Source organism: Xenopus laevis, chromosome 2L (assembly GCF_017654675.1).
Source record: "Xenopus laevis strain J_2021 chromosome 2L, Xenopus_laevis_v10.1, whole genome shotgun sequence".
Taxonomy (NCBI): domain Eukaryota; kingdom Metazoa; phylum Chordata; class Amphibia; order Anura; family Pipidae; genus Xenopus; species Xenopus laevis.
This window is the reverse complement of record NC_054373.1, coordinates 162275370-162295777: the sequence shown is the minus strand read 5'-3', so window position 1 is coordinate 162295777 and position 20408 is coordinate 162275370. Positions and strand designations below refer to the sequence as shown.

Here is a 20408-nt window from a genome sequence, read left to right as displayed (position 1 = left end):
CCAGCAGTTCTGGATACATAGTTGGCCACAGGGACATTTGCACCTCTTTGCCCCGAATCCCTTAATTGAGGGTAAAGGCAACAGCTTTTATTTTCAGAAGGCTTTGTGTAAAGAACTGTGTAACATCGCAAATTGACAAGAGCTTGTAGCCCTACCACATGGCATCAGCAAGTACTGCACCCATTCTCCCTGTGTGTATTGTTAATGAAGTGCAGTGGTGGAGTCTCCGCTTTTAATTGCATATCTGTATTAAATAACAAATCACATTTCCAGCATATCGGAGAGAGAGAAATATTTTGCGAATATAGGACAGGGTTTTAAAGTCAGCCCTTTCTCATCCTGTTGCAGTTGAACTTTTTATTGTGACATCGGCCATTCTGGTATTTGAGTGTTACTTCACACAGAGCTGTCACTATGTTTCTTTACAGCTTGTCTGACTGCCCTGCATGCTCTAGGCACAGTAAATCTTTTCAACCCGCCCGAAGGTTGAAAAATTGGCCACTAGCACCGCTTTATGTGCCGCAATTATCTGCGCTCCGTGTCGCATGTCTCGTACTGACTCTGTCCTCTCCTTCCCTTCTCTCTCTTTCTTTCTCTCGTTCCATGCTTTCCACCTAGCAAATGGAATCTCTTGCAGTAAGTCTTTATCTATTAAAATATATTCTTCCTTCTCAAGAATTACAACCAACTGTAAGGTTTCTCTGTTGCATGTCATATATATGTTCCACTTTCCCTTTTCTTCTAGATTCTAATTGGACCAACCCAACCATATATTTATTTATTTATATATTGGAGAATTATATATTTATTTATATATGTGTAGACAGAAGTCTGTTCTTTTAAATAGATTAATATAAGAATGTCCTGGCCAGCTAGTAGTTGAATCACAGGCTTCAGAAAACAATACAGAGCTTCCCAATCAAAAAGGGCCAGCGGCTGCCATGTTTCGGGAGTACCACATTCTGTCAGAGCCAAAGCACAACTCCGTCACCACTGAGCTAGAGCACACTGAAAGCTGGTGCAAGTATGGGACCTGTTACCCAGAATTCTTGGGAGCTGGGGTTTTCCTGATAAGTGGTCTTTCTCTAATTTGGATCTCTATACATTAAAGGGGTTATTTACATAACCTCAAATTTATCCAGTCTGGCTTTTTGGGGCAAAAACTTGAATTTTTCATGAAAAAAAACCTCCAATTTCTCGTGATTTATTATGCAATGCTGCAAAAAGGCTGAATCTGAAAATCCACCATCTCAGACCTGTCTAGGTCCTGTATGAGTCAATGGGAGAGGCACCTATCTTAATTAGAAATTATTGTGGTTTGCGCTGGGTTTAGTCTGAAAATCTGTCTTTTTCTGGGTTTTAGGGCAAAAAGTAGAAAATGTAAGCAACTCAGGAAAGAAATCCAAAAAATTTGAGCGATTTGGGTTTCCGCTCAATTTCGTCGTGTTTTTCCGTTATCCGATTACATCGAGTTTTTTTATTAATAAATTAGCTAAAATCGGACATGGGAGTTTGGTCGTGGCTTTTTAAAATAAAATATGAGATAAATTTGGATTTTAGTAAATAACCACCTAAATCTACTAGAAAATTATGTAGCATTAAATAAAACTAACAGACTGGTTTTGCTTCCAATAAGGATTAATTATATCTTAGTTTGGATCAAGTACAAAATACTGTTTTATTATTACAGAGCAAAAGGCGGTTTATGGGAGATGGGCTTTCAGTAATCCTGAGCTTTCTGGGTAACGTGTTTCCGGATAACGGATCCCATACCTGTACTGGCTGGTGGGGTCTTTGACAGGATGTGACATGGCCAAACATGGCAACCACCAACCCAACCCTAAATTGGACTCTCAAGTATGAGGGAAAGGGGGTGTACGGGTGATATGGTGGAGGCATAATGTGTATAAAAGCGTTTACTTCTCCTTTAAAATAGAATCAAGAGGGTTTATGGAACAAAGTGGAAGTGGTTAGAAAGCCACATGTTTTGTTTGGCTAACACTGTAACCCATACAAGGGCATGTACAGAAAAGAAACTGTCGTCCTACAGTGCACAGGATCTCCCAGATCTCCGTTCCCACAGATTTATCCCACAGAGTATCTGTGATATTCATCTGCTCCTGGAATGCAGACAGCAGCCTGACATCATGTCCCCTGCATTCACTAAACAGCTGAGAGCAAGTATTTGGCACAGTGATCCCCTCCCAGATATGTGTACATGGTATCAGAGATGTTTATAAGGTTCATTGCCTCGCATAACCCCTTCTTAATCAGAGAAACAGCCAATTCTCTTCCTATATGGAACTCACCGCTGTCTCTGTGCTTACAGATATAACTAGTGAAAGTCCATAGTGGACTTCTGCTTCTCTGAAAACCAAAGCAGCAAAGGGAGGAGAGTTGTTTATACAGAGCTCATTATTTCTATGTAAACAAATGCAACAAATTACAGGGGAGGTAGTAAGTGTGAAATCAAAACAATTTTCTGTTGGTTCTTCATAATAAAAAAATACTTCTCAAAAAAAAACTTTTTTTTTTTTTGTTTTTTAAACTCTAAAAGAATAGGCTGAATGTATTCTCAGTATAAGTTCCATTTATTTTGCTATTATTAAAAAACGGTTTATATAGCTATAAACTACCCATTTAAGGAATCGTGGGTACAGACATAAAGGTGATTAAGTTATTTCCCTGTAGCCAACAACGTATCCAGAGCTGCTGCTTTAATAGATACATCCTCACAATTCAGAGCCATAAATCCAATCTTACGGTCTTGTTAGATCTTATTTGTTCAAGATATTAAAAGTTGGACTTTGAAGAAGTGAGTTGAGGTCTAATAATATTGTAGATGCTGTTTGCAAGTTTAGATTTATAAATCTGAATTATTATGGCCCTGAACATGCTATAAATGCTGCAGTTTGGTGTGTGAAGTTAGCCACAGAGACGTAAAGGATTAAATTGCTTGTCTCCATCCAGGATTCCTTAAAAGAGAACTAAACCCCCAGTAAGAAAAGTTTGGCACCTCCCAGTAATTCCACCTTCACGTAATGGTGCAGAGTAAGCGAAACAGAGCTCATGGGCGCCATCTTCAGGATCTTCTTCGGGTCCTCTTCCTTTCGGCAATTCATGGCAATTTTGGTGCATGCGCAGTTGTTACGAACTAGAAGACTGCTCCAACTGCGCATGTGCCAATACAGAACTCCATGTGGGGGGAAGCAGAGTGGGGGACTATATAGGGTAGTAGGTATTGGCTTTTCTTATTAGTTCACCTTTAAAGCAGAAGGAAAGGTGGAATTACTGGGGGGTTGCCAAAATGTCAGACTGCCCCCCCCCCTCATTGATTGCAATCACTTACCGGATGCCCAAGCTGTTACTCCTTTTGGTAGAAAACTGCAGCAGCCCAGGGTTCTTCTGAGCGAGCACCACAGAGCCATCCTCTTCTTCATTCTTCAATGGTCCCGGACCAACACATGTGCAGTAGAGTGACAAAGATGGCTTATTTGCTTCAGGTTTGGGTAATGCGTATGTGCACTCAACACAAAGAAGGAAGATTCTCTGAGCTCTGTGGTGCTCACTCGGAAGTACCCAGGGTCGGTGCAGGTTTCTGCTGACAGGAGCACCGGCCCAGTATATGATGTAAGTGATTATAAAAGCACCGTGTCAGCTCTATATAAATAAATGATGATCACTGTGGTGATGCCTAACATTTGCCAACCCCAGTGAATATCTCAATTTCTTAGTCTTAAAGGAGAAGGAAAGCTACGGAGGCATTTTATTGCCAATAGATTAGCTGCAATAGTGCAAGCTAGAATGCTATATTTATTCTGTAGAATGTTTTACCATACCTGTGTAAAAAGCTCTAGAAACTCTCTGTTTGTTTAGGATAGGAGCTGCAGGATTAACGTGGTGTGACATCACTTCCTGCCTGAGTCTCTCCCTGCTCTGGGCTCAGATTACAGTAGAGAAGGGAGGGGTGGGGGGAGAGGAACAAACTGAGCATGCTCTTGCCCAGGGCAATGAGGTTTAAGCTGAAGGCAGGAAGTATGATACAGAAGCCCATGTGTACATAATAGAAGGAAAGAAATGCAGTGTTTCTTTTGACAGGGGACTCGGAGCAGCACTACTTTGGGGGTTTACTGGTATATTTAGATGGACCTTTCTGATAAGGCTTACTTAGTTTTAACCTTTCCTTCTCCTTTAAGGCCGTGCAATATATCGGGCATGTGATTAGCGTCACTGAATGTAATGAACATGGCACTCATCGCTCCAATTTGGTGCAATTTTGCACATGGGTCATCCCTTTTGTTTGTACCAATGATAAAAGCTCTAACTGATAATGTCCGCCCTGCTGTCCAACTGCTGAATGTATGTCTACTAACATGAAGGTTTCTGTTACAGCAACTGGAACTGTGTCAACGTCTGTACAAGCTTCACTTCCAGCTCCTTCTGCTTTTTCAGTCTTATTGTAAACTAATTGGGCAAGTTCACGAAGTCAGCTCCATGCCAGAGGTACGTCACATGGACTCAGCACTGCTTCTATTCTGTATGGTCTGCCATTGACATTCTCTAAGTAGAATTGTCAAGAGCAAATATTTGTATATAAGACTATATTGACATTAGTGCTGTGCATTGAGGAACATAGACAACATCTGTGTTGCATATTTATGAGTTCAGCCTTCTGTTTGTGGGTCTTGAGAAAAACTGAGATGGTATATGTAGCTTTAGTGGAACTTCTAACCTATTTTATTTCTTGAATGGTATGGACTGTCTCATATACAGTCATATGAAAAAGTTTGGGAACCCCTCTTAATTCTTTGAAGTTTTGTTTATCATTGGCTGAGATTTCAAAGTAGCAACTTCCTTTTAATATATAACATGTCTTATGGAAACAGTAGTATTTCAGCAGTGACATAAAGTTTATTGGATTAACAGAAAATACGCAATATGCATTGTAACAAAATTAGACAGGTGCATAAATTAGGGCACCCCAACAGAGATATTACATCAATACTTAGCTGAGCCTCCTTTTGCAAATGTAACAGCCTCTAGACGCCTCATATAGCCTTTGATGAGTATCTGGATGGCGGTATTTTTGACCATTTGTCCATACAAAATATTTCCAGTTCAGTTAAATTTGATGACTGCCGAGCATGGACAGTCTGCTTCAAATCATCCCATAGATTTTCCATGATATTCAAGTCGGGGGACTATGACGGCCATTCCAGAATATTATACTTCTCCCTCTGCATAAATGTCTTTGTAGATTTCCAAGTGTTTTTAGGGTCATTGTCTTGTTGGAATATCCAACCCCTGTGTAACTTCAACTTTGTGACTGATGCTTGAACATTATCCTGAAGAATTTGTTGATATTGGGTTGAATTCATCCGACCCTCGACTTTAACAAGGGCCCCAGTCCCTGAACTAGTCACACAGCCCCACAGCATGATGGAACCTCCACCAAATTTGACAGTAATTAGCAGGTGTTTTCATTGGAATGCGGTGTTCTTCTTCCGCCATGCAAAGCACTTTTTGTTATGACCAAATAACTACATTTTTGTCTCATCAGTCCAAAGCACGTTGTTCCAAAATGTCTGTGTCTTGTCTAAATGAGCTTTTACATACAACATGCGACTCTGTTTGTGGCGTGAGTGCAGAAAGGGCTTCTTTCTCATCACCCTGCCATACAGATGTTCTTTGTGCAAATTGCACTGAATTGTAGAACGATGTACAGATACACCATCTGCAGCAAGATCTTGCAGGTCTTTGGAGGTGATCTTTGGGTTGTCACAATCCTCCGCATATGCCTCTCCTATATTTTTCTTGGCCTGCCAGACCTGGGTTTTACAGCAACTGTGCCTGTGGCCTTCAATTTCCTGATTACATTCCTTACAGTTGAAACTGATAGTTTCTCTGGGATAGCTTTTTGTAGCCTTCCCCTAAACCATGATACTGAACAATCTTTGTATTCAGATCTTTTGAGAGTTGCTTTGAGGATCCCATGCTGTCACTCTTCAGAGGAGAGTCAAACAGAAGCACAACTTGCAATTGGCCACCTTAAATACCCTTTCTCATGATTGGACACACCTGTCTATGAAGTTCAAGGCTTAACGAGCTAATCCAACCAATGTGGTGTTGCCAGTAATCAGTATTGAGCAGTTACATGTATTCAAATTAGCTAAATTACAAGGGTACCCACATTTTTGCACAGCCAGTTTTTCACATTTGATTTAATTTCATAAAACTGAATACTGCTTCACTAAAAATCTTTGTTCAGAAAATACCCCAGTACCCAGATATTCCTAGGAAATGAAAGACATACCACTGTTATCTTTTTTGTTGAAAGTGGAGTTAATTATTATGTAGGCTGAGAGGGTTCCCAAACTTTTTCATATGACTGTTTGGGAGTATTCAGCTGCTTGACCATTTCTTTCATTGTACTAAAAGCCAAGAGGCATTAAATGGTACATTGTGACTTTAAGGGATGTCGCTCTTCTTGCAGTTGTTAAATATGTCAAAAGAACTGAATGAACTGAAGAAGAATCTCAAGGAGGCAACTGTATTCCTTGCCAATGACCCTCTCAGCGTGGACACTGCAACCTGTGAGCCGACCTTCTCTTCCACCGAGTTTGCCATTCAGTCTCTGCTCGAGTGCTTAAAGAACAATGAGCTTGGGAAGGCGTTGAGACAGATCAGAGAATGCAGGTCAGTCGGGCGTTCGGTGTATTTGCTGATATTGGGGATTGCTCTGGGGAGGAAAACACAGCCTACGACTCACATTAGCAGTGGTGGCCACATTATTAGGGAAATGGTAAAATGTTTGGTTATATTGGAAATTAAATGTTGAAATAATCATGTGGACAATGGGGCAGCTGTAGCTTAAAGGAGATGTAAAGAGCCCCTGTGACTGCAAAGAGTTATGCACAGGAGTTGGTGGCCACCATCTTTAAATTTGCAACGTTTAGAGAGACAAGGTGCCCCAGAATATATTGTAAATATCTCACCGAGTAGTAGATGTGGTCCGGGTGCACCAGCCCCAGACCCCCAGCTTTAGGGAGCAGCACGCCAGCATAATCGAAGAAAGAACAGTACTGTCCGGCACTCAAACAGATCCACAGGACCAGAAAAGTTATAAGTGAAGTTAGCCCATGATCAAGTGCCCTGGTGGGTACGAACGCATAGGGCGGATGGAGATGCAAGTATACAGGCCACCATCTTTAGCCATTTCAGATAAGGTTTCTGGCTTCTTGGCACCAATCATTGACCATGAACATGCCCAATGGATGCCAAGATCGGGAATGACAGCCGAGGAATCAGAAACCAGCCACCAACCCCATCACTCACCTTTACAGTAACAAAATCCATATGGGAGGCCCAGGAAACCACTTAATTGTATTATTCGGGGCAAGCGTCTCCCAAGCTGTTTCCAGGTCAAACACAGCATTCGAATTCAGTATAAGGAGGAAAGACTGCAACTCATACCAAAAATTGCTTAAAAGATGTTTTTGCATCAGAATCGTGGCACCAGCTTCTGGGGACCAACTACTTCCTCGGGTTTTAAAGGCAGTGGCTGGTTTGCATTGGTGTGCTTCCTCCTTATATAGAATCAAAAGTTAAAGGAACAGTAACAGCAAGAAATGAAAGTCTTTTAAAGTAATGAAAATATAATATAGTGTTGTGTTGCACTGGTAAAATTAGTGTAAAAAACTCTACAATAGTTTATAAAACAAGCTGCTGTGTAGCCATGGGGGCAGCCATTCAAAGCTGAAAAAGGAGAAAAGGCACAGGATACACATCGGATAACAGATAAGCTCTATAGTATACAATGGAATTCTTCTGAACTTATCTGTTATCTACCATGTGTCCTGTGCTTGAATGGCTGACCCAATTGATACACAACAGTTTGTTTATATAAACTATAGTAGTACTTATCTGTTATCTACTGTGTATCCTGTGCTTGAATGGCTGCCACCATGGCTACACAGCAGCCTCTTTATATAAACTATAGTTGTGTTTCTGAAGCAAACACAACAGTTTTACCAGTGCAGGGAAACACTGCATTATATTATCATTCCTTTAAATTGTTTTAATTTTTTGGTGTTACTCTTCCTTTAAGCTGTAGGCATTGATGTTGCTGGAGAGGGGGTTGGGGGTATACATTTATTTAAGGCAATAGCCAATTACTAGAAGAACATTCCTGGTGATTCTATTCATCTTATTTGCTAGTTTGGGCCAATAGATGTTATCCAGATTTTCCAACGACTATAACTTTCTGTATTCAAGGAAACTGTGGCCCAATGACATATTCGGAAGCAGCACAGACGATGAGGTTCAGACACTGCTCAACATCTATTTCCGGCATCAGACACTGGGGCAGACTGGAACCTTTGCCCTCGTAGGATCCAATCAGAACCTGACTGATATCTGCACCAAGCTCATGGACCTCAACATGGAGATACGAGACATGATCCGCAGGGCTCAGAATTACAGGGTGGTCTCAACGTTCCTTCCCAACTCCAGCGTTTCCGGCACTAATCTCTGACAGGAGCCTGGCGGCTGTCCCTGCTCCCAACTTGGAATTGTTGCCATGTTGGTGTGAGATCCTTCAGCATCTACTCAACCTTCGGAAGACTCGGCCAAGCTGCATCATCCCTGATAACTCTCTGACCTTCTATATTACGAAGCAGACAGATGCCCACATCTGTAGCAATACTGTAAGTAAGAAGATGTAGCAGTAAACCAAGGACATCACTGGCGTTCTGTTGCACAGCTGCTGTTTCATTGTTGCGCACTACTGAAGAAAGGACTTCCATTGCAAACCAAAGCCTACGATAATGACTTCTTCTTCCTTACCTTTTACATGTTCCTTTTAAAAATGGCAAAAGTGCAATGTCCCCTTCCCTAATGAATATATAATATATATATTTTGTTGCTCTTAAATACTTTTTTTTATTGTTTTAATCCATCAACAGGCAGAATGAGGCTGGCAGTGGCCGTGGCAGGGTATTGGCCAACTGTGGGTCCATAGCTGAGAGCCTGATTGTATGTAAATGATTACTGTATCTATGGCTGCTACGGGTCACATTTCCTAGACTTGCTGGGGGGGGGGGCTCTTAGGAAAAGTGATGTACCCCTCAATGGCTTTTTATTTTGTATGTTTGGAGGATTTGTTTTAGGACTATTTTTAGGATGAAAAAAGAAGGCGGATGCGACTACCTTTGAGGAGGAGGAGGTAAATGACTCGCTGTGTTGCATTGGTCACGCATGTACATGCAGGTTCTTTTCTACGTGTATTTGATGAGAACTCTCAGTCTTATGAAGCTTTTCTTTTTAACTGACTTTGCTTAATTATACGGGAATATCGGTGATTATGTACAGCCATTCCCCCCCCCCTCCAATGTTGCTGTTTCCCATGTATAATGAATTGCATGTAAATCTTTTTGCACATCTGAGGCACTTTCATACATACGGAAGCCTTATAATTTATTCACTGTGTACATATATGGCTGCCGCTCTGCAACTTCATGAAGTCTGTCGGTTTTGTTGCGTGCTGTCGCTGACATTTAGTCACTTTATATGTCGGGGGACCTTTCCTATGTGCCCGTAGATTATAATGATCTGAATAAACATGGGAAAACTTTCTACATGGGTTTCGTTTCCCTGTCAGTGTGAATGCTTTAAAGGGGATGTAAACCCAACTGTAATGCCCATAACAGGGTTATTCGCTGTGGGGGGGGGGCACAGTTACATAGTCACAGATCAAACGCTTGATCACACTGGATATAAACATGAGCAAATGTGGAGGAAAATATTGATTCAGGACTGCCCAATTAGAGGGTAGGACTGAAATTAACCAAACTTGTCTAATACCAGATCAAGGCCACCATCAGTCTTTGACTGGCAATCTGTGGGTTCTGGCAAATGCCAGAGGGGCTGCTGTAAGATGCCATAGAAAGTGACTATTTAGTGGGCTCTTTAGGCCTCTGTACTAGTCCAGACCTGGGTACCTTAGATGTTACTGTACAAAATCATCCTATTAATGGGCAGATGTGTAGTATATATGGTAGCGGCCTGCTGGGTGCCCTCTGATCTTGCACTGGCATGTAGCCAAACACACACACACGTGTAACATGCCATTGAATAAAGAGCAAGTGAGTCAGCTCTTTGGCAGTGACTTTTGTAGATGTAATGATCCACAGCAGGGAAACAGTTAAATGATATTTCCTAGCTAAGTACCAATCTACTCTCTCCATGCTGATGGGCCATGCTCCAGTACATAACCTGCAGTGGGTGTGACCCAATTAGAAATCCAGATTAGGAAATAATTTGCCATTTTATTATATCACCTATTATATGCGCTGCTCTTCAACCAGGTCACATTATAGGAAACCTAACTCATAGGGCAACTGTATACATGAACAGAACACTGATATATGGAACCGGTTATCCAGAATGCTTGGGACCTGGGGTATTTCAAATAAGGGATCTTAAATGTAATTTGGATTGTTTTGCCTTTCATAAGGATTAATTCATATTATAAAAGAGAAAAAGGAAAAAATGTGAATTATTTGTTTAGAATGGAGTCTATGGGAGATGGCCTTCCCGTAATTCAGAGGTTTCCGGATAACGGACACCATACATACTCGTGTTTACACACTCTAGAAGGGGAGAGCTTTTAGTAAAAGTACAACATGCTTTTCAGTGTCTGTATAGATCAGATATAAAAGTCATTGTTTTAGGACATTTCATTTTTCAAATGTTAGGAAACAATGGAGAGCACTGACAACCCCCCCCCCCCCCCATATCACCCTATGGGGGAAAATGTCTGTACTTTTAAATTGGAAGCAGTTGTAAATAAAAGTTGTGTGAATATCTGGTGTGTGGCTGTAATGATTGACTCCTACTAGTGTTCTATTCACTTATGTTCTATACACAACTTCAGCTCACTATGGTAAATAGCACATTTGAGTATTGCGTCATTCAGCCTAGAGAGCAAGCCCACAAGACAAGGGAAAAAACTCGGCTCCCAGTGCCTCTCCCTGACCTCCACTCCTGGCTCGCAGGAACAAAGGTACGCACAGAGCTGGGGGCTGTTTGGGGGGGGGGGTTGCACCTGGGGACTCCCTGACAGCCACCCAGTGGGCCTCAGCCCCAACCCCCGACTGACACTGCTAGAGACATAACATTAGAGTAAAACAGATTATCTGATCTTGCCAACAGCACAAGATTTGTAAGATGCTACAAAATCAGTTCTCCCTATAGCCAGTAGGATGCGCCGAATCCTTCATTATGCGACAAACCTAAATTGCATATGCAAATTAGCTTCAATAAAGTGGAAATGTTATATTTCCTTGACAAAAATGTTGTGATTTCCCTTCCCACCCCTAATTTACATTTGCAAATTAGGATTCGGTTCCGCCAGGCACAAGAATTCGGCCAAATCCCAGATGCAGTGCATCCCTTTCATGAAGACTGAAGGCAGTTCAGGGAGATTGTCACCATGCAGAAGAGGCGATTAGTCACCAGGCTACTAAATCTCCCGGAATCTGCTCGTCTGCCCCAACCCGAATAGCTAGAATGTAAAGTCGTATCAGATAGTGTAGTTTGTTCATGCATCTACATCAGACAGTGTATTTCAATGGAGAGAAGAAGTCAGATTTTCTCTTATCTGAGACACAGCAGACAGCATTCCTGTTTGACACAAAAATTGTGTATACACATCAGATTTTTGTACCAGTCACATATTGACTCGCACAACTACATTGGACGTGTTGATCAGACACTAGCCAACAAAAGCTCTCATGAAGTTTAGCCCTTAATGTTGTATATATTTTCTCTAGAGATTCATACATAGAGGTGATTTTAGGCTAAACGTGCTTCCATTGCTGGGGGTCAGTGACCCAGGCTACGTAATGACACTAAGCCCAACACCATTTTAAGTATTTTATACTGTCCTTAAACGATTATGGAGTTTGACAAATTTGCCTCTTTCCAGTTAGCATCCGATTGTCTGAAGTCATTGCCCTTGGGAACCAAGACAACTGTTGCTACCAGGCTGCATTTTATCTTACCTCTCTGGGTCCTGATATTCACTAGCTGGTTGCTAGGGGACCTTACCAACTAAATAACAGAACAAAATAGCCAAGTATGGTAGATTTGTTTTACTGGACTGGAACATAGTGGGCATCTGTGCCTAGTGCCATATGAAGGAAGTCCCAAAAAAAAAAAAAAAGTCTCCCAAAAGAAAGTAGTCTTAGAATGACAAAGTATGTGCAGCCCACACAAATAAATCTGTGCCACCAACATCCCAGCTCATGCCAAATAACAGGATTGCTATGAGCATGAGACATGCAGCACAAACCTGCTTGAGGACACTAGAACAGTAGAAAATAGCGTGATATATAGGTTTTCCTATATAAGCAGCTGATAATTTTATCAAATCAATCAGCTTTCTAGTGCACTTTTCTTTTTTAAAGAAAAGAGTTTTGTTTATCATTTTCTATGTATGGCTAAAGGTAGCCATACACAGGCCAAGAAAAGCTGGCATCTTATTTGAGAGCATATGGGGCCCTCAGCCATCCTTATGCAATCAATATCTGTCTGAATATCGGCCAGACATTGATCAGGCAGGCTTAAAACTCCTGTTGGATAGGGGATCATTGAGCTATACCACTGCCTGCATTCCTGGCCCTGTGATATGATCGTTGGGCACATGATAATCTGCTCAATCACAGTGGGCATATTGCACATACCCTAAATTCATGTTAGGGGACAATATTCCCTTTGAAGGTTTCCATTTTATTATACGCATGGCCGTCAACTCAGACTCATACAAATTGTATTATTACAATAAACGGAGCTGCAGAGTCAAGTTGTAGGCACAGCCAGAGACAAGGGAGAAACTCTTGTTCTCATTGGTGTAGAAGTGAATATGCCCCATTACACAGCACAGTATTTCCAAATAGCTTTATTTACAAAGTTATATCATTTTACAAAAACCAGATACAAAAGTCCGTAATCCATTCGCCAATGCCGGGTCAAAAGCCATGATTCAAAGCCGTTTAAGTTAATTCTAGAAAGTGCACTGTATCCACACAAACATGTGCTTTATACTCCCTCCTTGCCCCACATCAGACGATGTACTTGTAGCTGTAAGTGTTGTCACACGAGAGCCTCTTGTTTTTGCAACGACCGCACAGTTCTTGCCGATGAGGCCTCTTCAGGTCTATATGCCTTTGCTTTTGGGGACAAGAGCAACGAGTTTTGGCACAAACCTGCAATAGAAAGAGTCAGATCATCAGTTCATTACATGGACTAACTACCAATGGTAGCATCTCATGTTCTACTGCTGATTGAAAACATTAAAATGCATTTATAAAGGTATACCCCACCAAGCACCCAGCATTTTCCTTACATTACTACCAGAAGCTTAGATAACTGCCATCTGCAATACTGGAGTCAAGTGGAAACCAGCAGCAATCAGGCCCTGTTTTCTGTAGGCCTAAAGGGTCCTCATTTTTAGGGGTTCTTCCAGTGGAAACCACAGATGTTCAGTTCATTAAATGACAGCTATTTGGGGAGATTTAGTCACCAGGTGACAAATTGCTTCTTCGGAGACTAATCACCCCAAACTGCCTCTGTTTTCAGAAGTCGTCTCACAAGCAAACTTCGGGCGACTTCAGAAATTTTAGCCAGTGGGAAGGCATTACAGGTAGATTAGTCGCCCAAAGAAGAGACTAATCTCCTTGAAAAAGGATCCATGATGATCCGAAACATGTTGTGACAATAAAGGAATTTTGCGGCTAAGACTGCGGATTGTAATGCTCCTTCCAATTCTACAATTTTCTGCATGAGTACAAGTTTGGCCTGGCTGGTGTGGCCTAAGTAGGAAAGTGAGCTACACAGGTGGGATCGTTTGAACAAATCTTCATTCTTGTAATCTCCACGTGTGTCTCTGCCCTTAAGCAACATACAGTAACTTCTCAGAAAGGCAGTGGAATGCTCTGCAAATAGAAATATATGGAGGCTGCTCAAGATACAACTGCAAAGTGTATATGGGGTACCCATGGGCTGTTGAGGCATTTCTGTCGGGAGACCCGAGGAAAACTAATGGGAATAATTGTATAGAACATGTATCCAGTACCACACCAAGATTTACCTGCATTTTGGGGATATAGTTCAAAGTAGCTAAAAGTTGGAAGGCACTTGGGTGATTTACTTTTACGGTGCTTAGAATTGGCCATACCATTGGACCCTAGCAAGCAGATGAGAATGCAAACTGGAGAGATGCTGAATAAGTAAACCAAAAATAATGAAAAACCAACTGCAAATTGTCTCACTCTACATCAGTCTAAAAGTTAATTTAAAGGTGAACATTCCCATTAAGGTGTAAGCCAATTGTATAAGACATGCCAGTGACCCATCTACCCTGGTTATATAAAGCAGGTCTTATTCTGTATGGGATCCAGCCATGTATGATCTGTACAAGTCCTTCTACACACTGGCCAATCCCAATCTGGGCCTCACTATTTAGCAGTCATTGAGTTATGAAGGCAGACGTGACTCCTGTTAGCACCATATTGTTTCCATAGTTCAAGGTAGAGTCCTGCATCGGGTCGGGTACCCTGCAGGTTGCGTGTAGAAGTTCCAGGTGCAGGTATAGACAGGGGTCAGTAGTTCTCAATATCGATATCTACTCCTTTTTTCTGGTCACGTCTACTTCCGATGAAGTCACTTCTGGTTTACAATGACAGCACTTGCGGATAAAATACTTGCGGGTCGGGTAGCAGGTAAGAATGTGGGTTGCGGGTCTGGGTTGCAGGTACGGGTCGGGTTTGGGACCCAAAAAATGGACCCGCGCAGAACTCTTGTTCAAAGCATGTCCTGTATAGCCCAGTACAGAAGTTCCCCTATTTCTGTATTTAAAAGCAGCAGCTTTAGGTGCAAGGGATTCCCAGCACACCAGTATAAAGAGGCAGCAAAGAGCACATAGGAAGCCCCACAGCACAGCCTGAACAGGGTACAACCAACGACAATGTTGCTTCTCTTTGCTGATACAGCTGCTTGTCAGTAATTGTTACTTGAAGTCCCTAAACCTGACTGTTTTGCCTGATTTCACACAAGCTAGAGTTTTTTCTATAGTCATTGTCTACTCTTCCCTTCAAGGCTGCCTTTAACCACTTCCTGGCTGCAACAGATTTAATGGGGGCGCTCTTAAAGGAGAACTAAACCCCAAAAATAAATATATGGCTAAAAATGCAATTTTATATACTTAGAAACTTATTGCACCAGCCTAAAGTTTCAGCTTGTCAATAGCAGCAATGATCCAGGACTTCAGACTTGTCACAGGGGGTCACCATCTTGGAAAGTGTCTGTGACACTCACATGCTCAGTGGGCTCTGAGCAGCTGTTGAGAAGCTAAGCTTAGGGCTCGTCACTAATTATCCAGCAGAAAATGAGGTTGGTCTGTAATATAAGATGATGCTACAGGGCTGATTATTAAATGCTGATGCTAATTGCACTGGTTTCTGTGCTGCCATGTAGTAATTATCTGTATTAATTACTAATCAGCCTTATATTGTGACATTTCTATTCTATGTGTACTTAGGGTTGCCACCTTTAAAAAAAAAAAAAAAAAAAAAAAAATAATTACCGGCCAGTGGTGGGGCGGAAACTAAAGGGGCAGACCGTGATGCAAAAAGGGGCAGAGCCGGTGGGCTGTGATGCAAAAAGGGATGGGGCCACTGGGTAGTGAAACAAAACGGACGGGGCCACATAGACAGAAGCCGAAGAAAATTTAAAGTTTTCACCGGCAGGCAAGGGATTTTGTAAATGGTATTACAAACAGCTACATTGGCGGTAAATTTGTAATTCCGGCCCCGGCATGTGTTTTATCGGCTAGGCTGTGTACTGTATATTGTGAGTCAGTTCCTAAGGTCAGTGAGTGACAGCAGCACAGAGCATGTGCAGTGAATCAGCAGAAAAGATGGGGAGCTACTGGGGCATCTTTGGAGACAGATCTTTACTGCTAAATGGCTGTGGTTGCCTTGGGCTGGTACAGAAGCACAAAACAATGTTCAATATTTCTAGCTACTTTAGTTAAGCTTTAGTTCTCCTTTAAAGAGGCAGTATACCCATTGTTCAACGTGAATGCAATGAATAGGGCTTGGGCTAACCATATTAATAAATAAAATCTATGCTTTGCTATTTCTTCAGCTAAACAGGGAAACTAAAGTTACTTTGTTTTATCATTGCAGGGTAGAACCTTCGATTAGAAATAAGACAACCCCTCCCGCCCTTTGTTGTAACTATTTTGTTAGCACGAGTCAATTATGCAGGGGGATTATCTGAGCTCTGGTAATCTTTTCTTACTCACATGGACCAAACATGGAGAAGCTTCAACTTCCCTGTTTAAAACAATTCATTCAAAGGGATTGTTTACCTTTCTAAACATATTCAGTTCTCAGATCACCAGAAAAGCATTTTTTTTCCATTTTATTTTTTACAGTTTTTCCATAGTTTAATTTAAAGGGATACTGTCATGGGAAAACATGTTTTTTTCAAAATGAATCAGTTAATAGTGCTGCTCCAGCAGAATTCTGCACTGAATCCATTTTCTCAAAAGAGCAAACAGATTGTTATTCAATTTTTAAATCTGACATGGGGCTAGACAGTCAATTTCCCAGCTGCCTCCAGTCATGTGACTTGTACTCTGATAAACTTCACTCACTCTTTACTGCAAGTGATATCACCCTTACCCTTTCCTCCCCAGCAGCGTAACAGAACAATTGGAAGGTAACCAGATAGCAGCTCCCCGATACAAGATAACAGCTGCCTGGTAGATCCAAGAACAACACTCAATAGTAAAAGCAAAGTCCCACTGAGACACATTCAGTTACATTAAGTAGGAGAAATAACAGCCTGCCAGAAAGCAGTTCCATCCTAAAGTGCAGGCACAGGTCACATGACTGGGGCAGCTGGGAAACTGACAATATGTCTAGCCCCATGTCAGATTTCAAAATTAAATATAAAAAAAATCTGCTGTTTGCTCTTGAGAAATGGATTTCAGTGCAAAATTCTGCTGCAGCAGCACTATTAACTGATGTGTTTTGGGAAAAAAACTTTTTCCATGACAGTATCCCTTTAATGTTTGTGTGTTTCAGTCTGGCAGATCAGTAATTCAGGCGCAGACTCTGAACGGTTACAATTTTGCAACATTTAGTTGATACATTTCTCAGCAGCATCTCTGGAGTATTAGCAACTATTGTATCAAGTCTAACAGCTCCCTGTAATGAAACTCATGGATTCTGGTCAGCAGGGACAAAGATAAGAAATTTATCAACTAAATGTATCAATTTAGTACAGTTACAGAGTCAGTGACCCCCTTCCCAGAGCTGCATACGGTGGTGAAAATGAATTTTACACTTCATCAAAAATAGAAAGTAATTGGAAAAAATGTCTGAACTATCTGAAACCAACTGAGTGTTGTAAAATGAACAGCCACTTTAATCATGGGAAGAAAAAAAAACAAAAATCTTTAAAGGCGAATTCAACTCGTGATAAAAAAAACCCTCCCCCTTACCCTGGGTGGACCCCCCCCTCAGTCTATCTGCCCCCCCCCCCCAGAGCAAATGCCCCTAATTTATTTTTTACTTACCACTCCATGCAGATTCTGGCCCAGGAAGTTCACAGGCACCATCTTCTTTCTTCGGTCTTTCGGAAGTTTTGATGCATACGCAGTTGGGAGTAAATTTCAGGTCCCGAACCATTGCACATGTGCCGAAAGTCACAAATTTTTGCCGCATGAGTAGTTCTGGACAGGAAATTTACTCCAAACTGCGCATGCGCCGAAAATGCCGTCCATACATGAATATTACCGGAGAAGAAGAATATGGCTGCCGTGAAATCTGCCGCGAGGGGCGAGTAAAAAATTAGGGACCCCAGGGGGGTGGCAGGTAGGTGGGGGGGGGGAGGAGGGTTTTTTAAACTACAGGTTGAATTCTCCTTTAATGCTCAGCACAAGCTCTCCTCGTTGCACTCATGTTGCATGGAGAATTTTGTGAATGGGGAATAGAATCTATGTTGTGTGAACACAGGGCCAGAACTATGGGGCAAGGGCTGCCTAGGGCACAACTTGAGATGATCAGTAATTTAATTCACTGGCACAGGCGAGGCAAGTGGGCAACTGAGCAGAGGTGGGTTGGTGGTTGGAGTAGTAGCAGTCAGTGATTAGAGATAAGAGGAACTTGCAAGTGACCAGCAGCAGGGATGTTGGATCCTAGTGTCAGTAGAACTTTGCAGACAATGGGTTTGAGCTGTCCGTTTGCCAGTTTTATAACCGTCTGTCTGGTAACTAGGTCATTAAATACAAGAGGGACTGCAGACGTAAGACTGACCCAAACCGTATTATCAGCTGCCAGCCAGAATGATGCACAAGGGAAAAGTTACTTATTAACAGTTTGTTTAAAGGGCAAATTTAAGTGTCACCCAGCAACTAAATGTTTATGTTCAGCACAACTAAATGTGGTTACAAAATCTGGAGTAGCCTATATGCCAACAGGATACCCCACTATCAGCCGCCCAGGACTGAGCTTTGCACAAACAGAGAATTAAACATTTACACATAATGACTGAGCCCTGGTGTAACAAGCAGGCCCCCCGCTCACCTGGCATTGAATGGCTTCCACTCGATAAGGGTTGTATCCTTTTTGGCATTTGCGACAAAGTTGTTTAAAATAAACCTAGGGATGAGAAACAACAGTTATACCAAGGGGAGCTTGGAAAGTGCAACTATAGAAACACTCAACTAGAACCAAAGCCACAAACTTGTGTCACTCACCTTGTTACTCCCAGAAATGCACCAGACATAGGCGCTCTCCCATCGGGTTTTGCAGTCCTTGCAGTGGAAGTAGCCATATTTCTGCTCCAGGAACTATTGGAGAGGAAAGTTAGGGATTATTGTGGTCTCCCAACACCTGCCCCGGTCACACCAGCCTTCCATGGCCACAGGCCGACCACCACAAGCCAGTATGGGACCACCAGTTTCTAGTCAAATTAACGAGTTTAGAGGGATATGTGACTTACTAAAAAGCAGTTTCAGTATTCATGAAGAAATGCCTTCTTCCCAAAGCTTAGGGGCCCAGTATGTGCCATTATAGGGTGAGGGGCCCAGTGTGCGCCATTATAGGGTGAGGGCCCAGTGTGCGCCATTATAGGGCCCAGTGTGTGCCATTATAGGGCCCAGTAATATCTATTAGGAGCACTGAAGGAAAGCTCAAAGGAAGCCACCCAACGCCTCAATGTGCTGGCGGCGCACCTGGAAGGCAGATTTCGTCTGCTCCTCATTACCGGGCTCCTCAGTACCAGGGACTGGTCTTTTCTCCAACTCGTCTTTAGTGTCCGGCTCCTTCTCCGAAACCTTCTCTCGCTCCTTATCCTCGGGGGAGGGCGCTCTCTCCTTCAGCGGCTGTGATTGGCTGTCGGGGCTCTTCTTGGGCAGGCGGCCGCCTTGTGGGAGGGAGAACAGTCGTCTGTCCACCACCGGGGAATACACGGCCAGCGGGCGGGTGAAGCGCACACAGTCAGCAGCTTTGACCGGACTACAAGGGGGAGGCGGCGGGCGGCGCAGAGTTCTGGGCCCTAAGGAACATTGTACCCCAGTATCCACCCGCGGGTTCACCTGAACCCCAATCTCCTTGGTATTGGCCTTGCGCAGGCGCGGAGTGAGGTTGGGGTTGACTTGGGAGAGGATGGCCTTGAGCTGGGCCCGCTGGAAGTTATCCAGGTAATCCGTGGGCTCAGAAGCCTTGTTGGACTTCCATGCCGCCTGCTTGTTCTTGGCCAAGGGCTGCGCGACGTGCGGGTTCTGCCCAAAATTCCCGCCGTAGCCCTGATACACATTATACGGCGCATACATGAAGCCCGCCATAGCACCATCTGAACACTGGCCGAACCGGACCTTTTACTGGACCTATATACTCTCACTGGCCAATCAGATGCGCCCGCTGCACCTGAGCCCAATCAGCTCCTCTGGGAACTCACTCACCAAGTCCTGCTGGAAACTGACACAATTCACTATCAATGGGGCTGTTCACGTTTAACTTTTAGTATGATGTACAAAGTCATATTCTGAGACAATTTGCAATTGGTTTTCATTTTTTATTATTTGTTGTTTTTGAGTTATTTTGCATTTTGTTCAGCAGCTCTCTAGTTTGCAATTTCAGTAGCTATCTGGTTGTTAGGGTCCAAATTTCCCTAGTAACCATGCATTTTTGAGTTATTTTGCTTTTTATTCAGCGGCTCTCCAGTTTGCAATTTCAGTAGTTATCTGGTTTCTAGGGTCCAAATTTCCTTAGCAACCATGCATCGATATAGATAAACAGAGACTGGAATATGAATAGGAGAGGGTCTAAATAGAA

At 42.6% G+C, this 20408-nt stretch overlaps 2 protein-coding genes across 7 annotated transcripts in view; one reads left to right on the top strand and one right to left on the bottom strand.

Moving 5' to 3' along the window:
- fry.L (FRY microtubule binding protein L homeolog) overlaps positions 1 to 10863 on the top strand; it is a 266400-nt gene extending 255537 nt beyond the window's left edge. For 4 of the 6 annotated variants that reach the window (XM_041580759.1, XM_018244667.2, XM_018244666.2 and 1 more), the window contains 4 exons: positions 619 to 636; positions 4393 to 4503; positions 6494 to 6696; positions 8275 to 10863. In XM_041580759.1, the coding sequence (XP_041436693.1) occupies positions 619 to 636; positions 4393 to 4503; positions 6494 to 6696; positions 8275 to 8533 (591 nt within the window). In that variant the 3' untranslated portion in view covers positions 8534 to 10863. 6 annotated transcript variants of the gene reach the window in all.
- A 2079-nt stretch (positions 10864 to 12942) lies between these two features.
- zar2.L (ZAR1-like protein L homeolog) lies at positions 12943 to 19947 on the bottom strand. Its single transcript, XM_018247692.2, has 4 exons — positions 19307 to 19947; positions 18830 to 18922; positions 18657 to 18731; positions 12943 to 13265 (listed from the first exon to the last, which is right to left on the bottom strand). The coding sequence occupies exons 1-4, from the start codon at positions 19916 to 19918 to the stop codon at positions 13122 to 13124; spliced, it is 924 nt and encodes a 307-aa protein (XP_018103181.1). The 5' UTR covers positions 19919 to 19947; the 3' UTR covers positions 12943 to 13121.
- Between the last annotated feature and the right edge of the window lie 461 nt (positions 19948 to 20408).

Coding starts and splice junctions, on each gene's coding strand:
- zar2.L (XM_018247692.2), bottom strand. CDS start 19,918: ATGGCGGGCTTCATGTATGCGCCGTATAATGTGTATCAGGGCTACGGC. Junction 18,923..19,306: donor AGACGAAATCTGCCTTCCAG/GTGCGCCGCCAG, acceptor CCTCTCCAATAG/TTCCTGGAGCAGAAATATGG. Junction 18,732..18,829: donor GCATTTCTGGGAGTAACAAG/GTGAGTGACACA, acceptor TCTCATCCCTAG/GTTTATTTTAAACAACTTTG.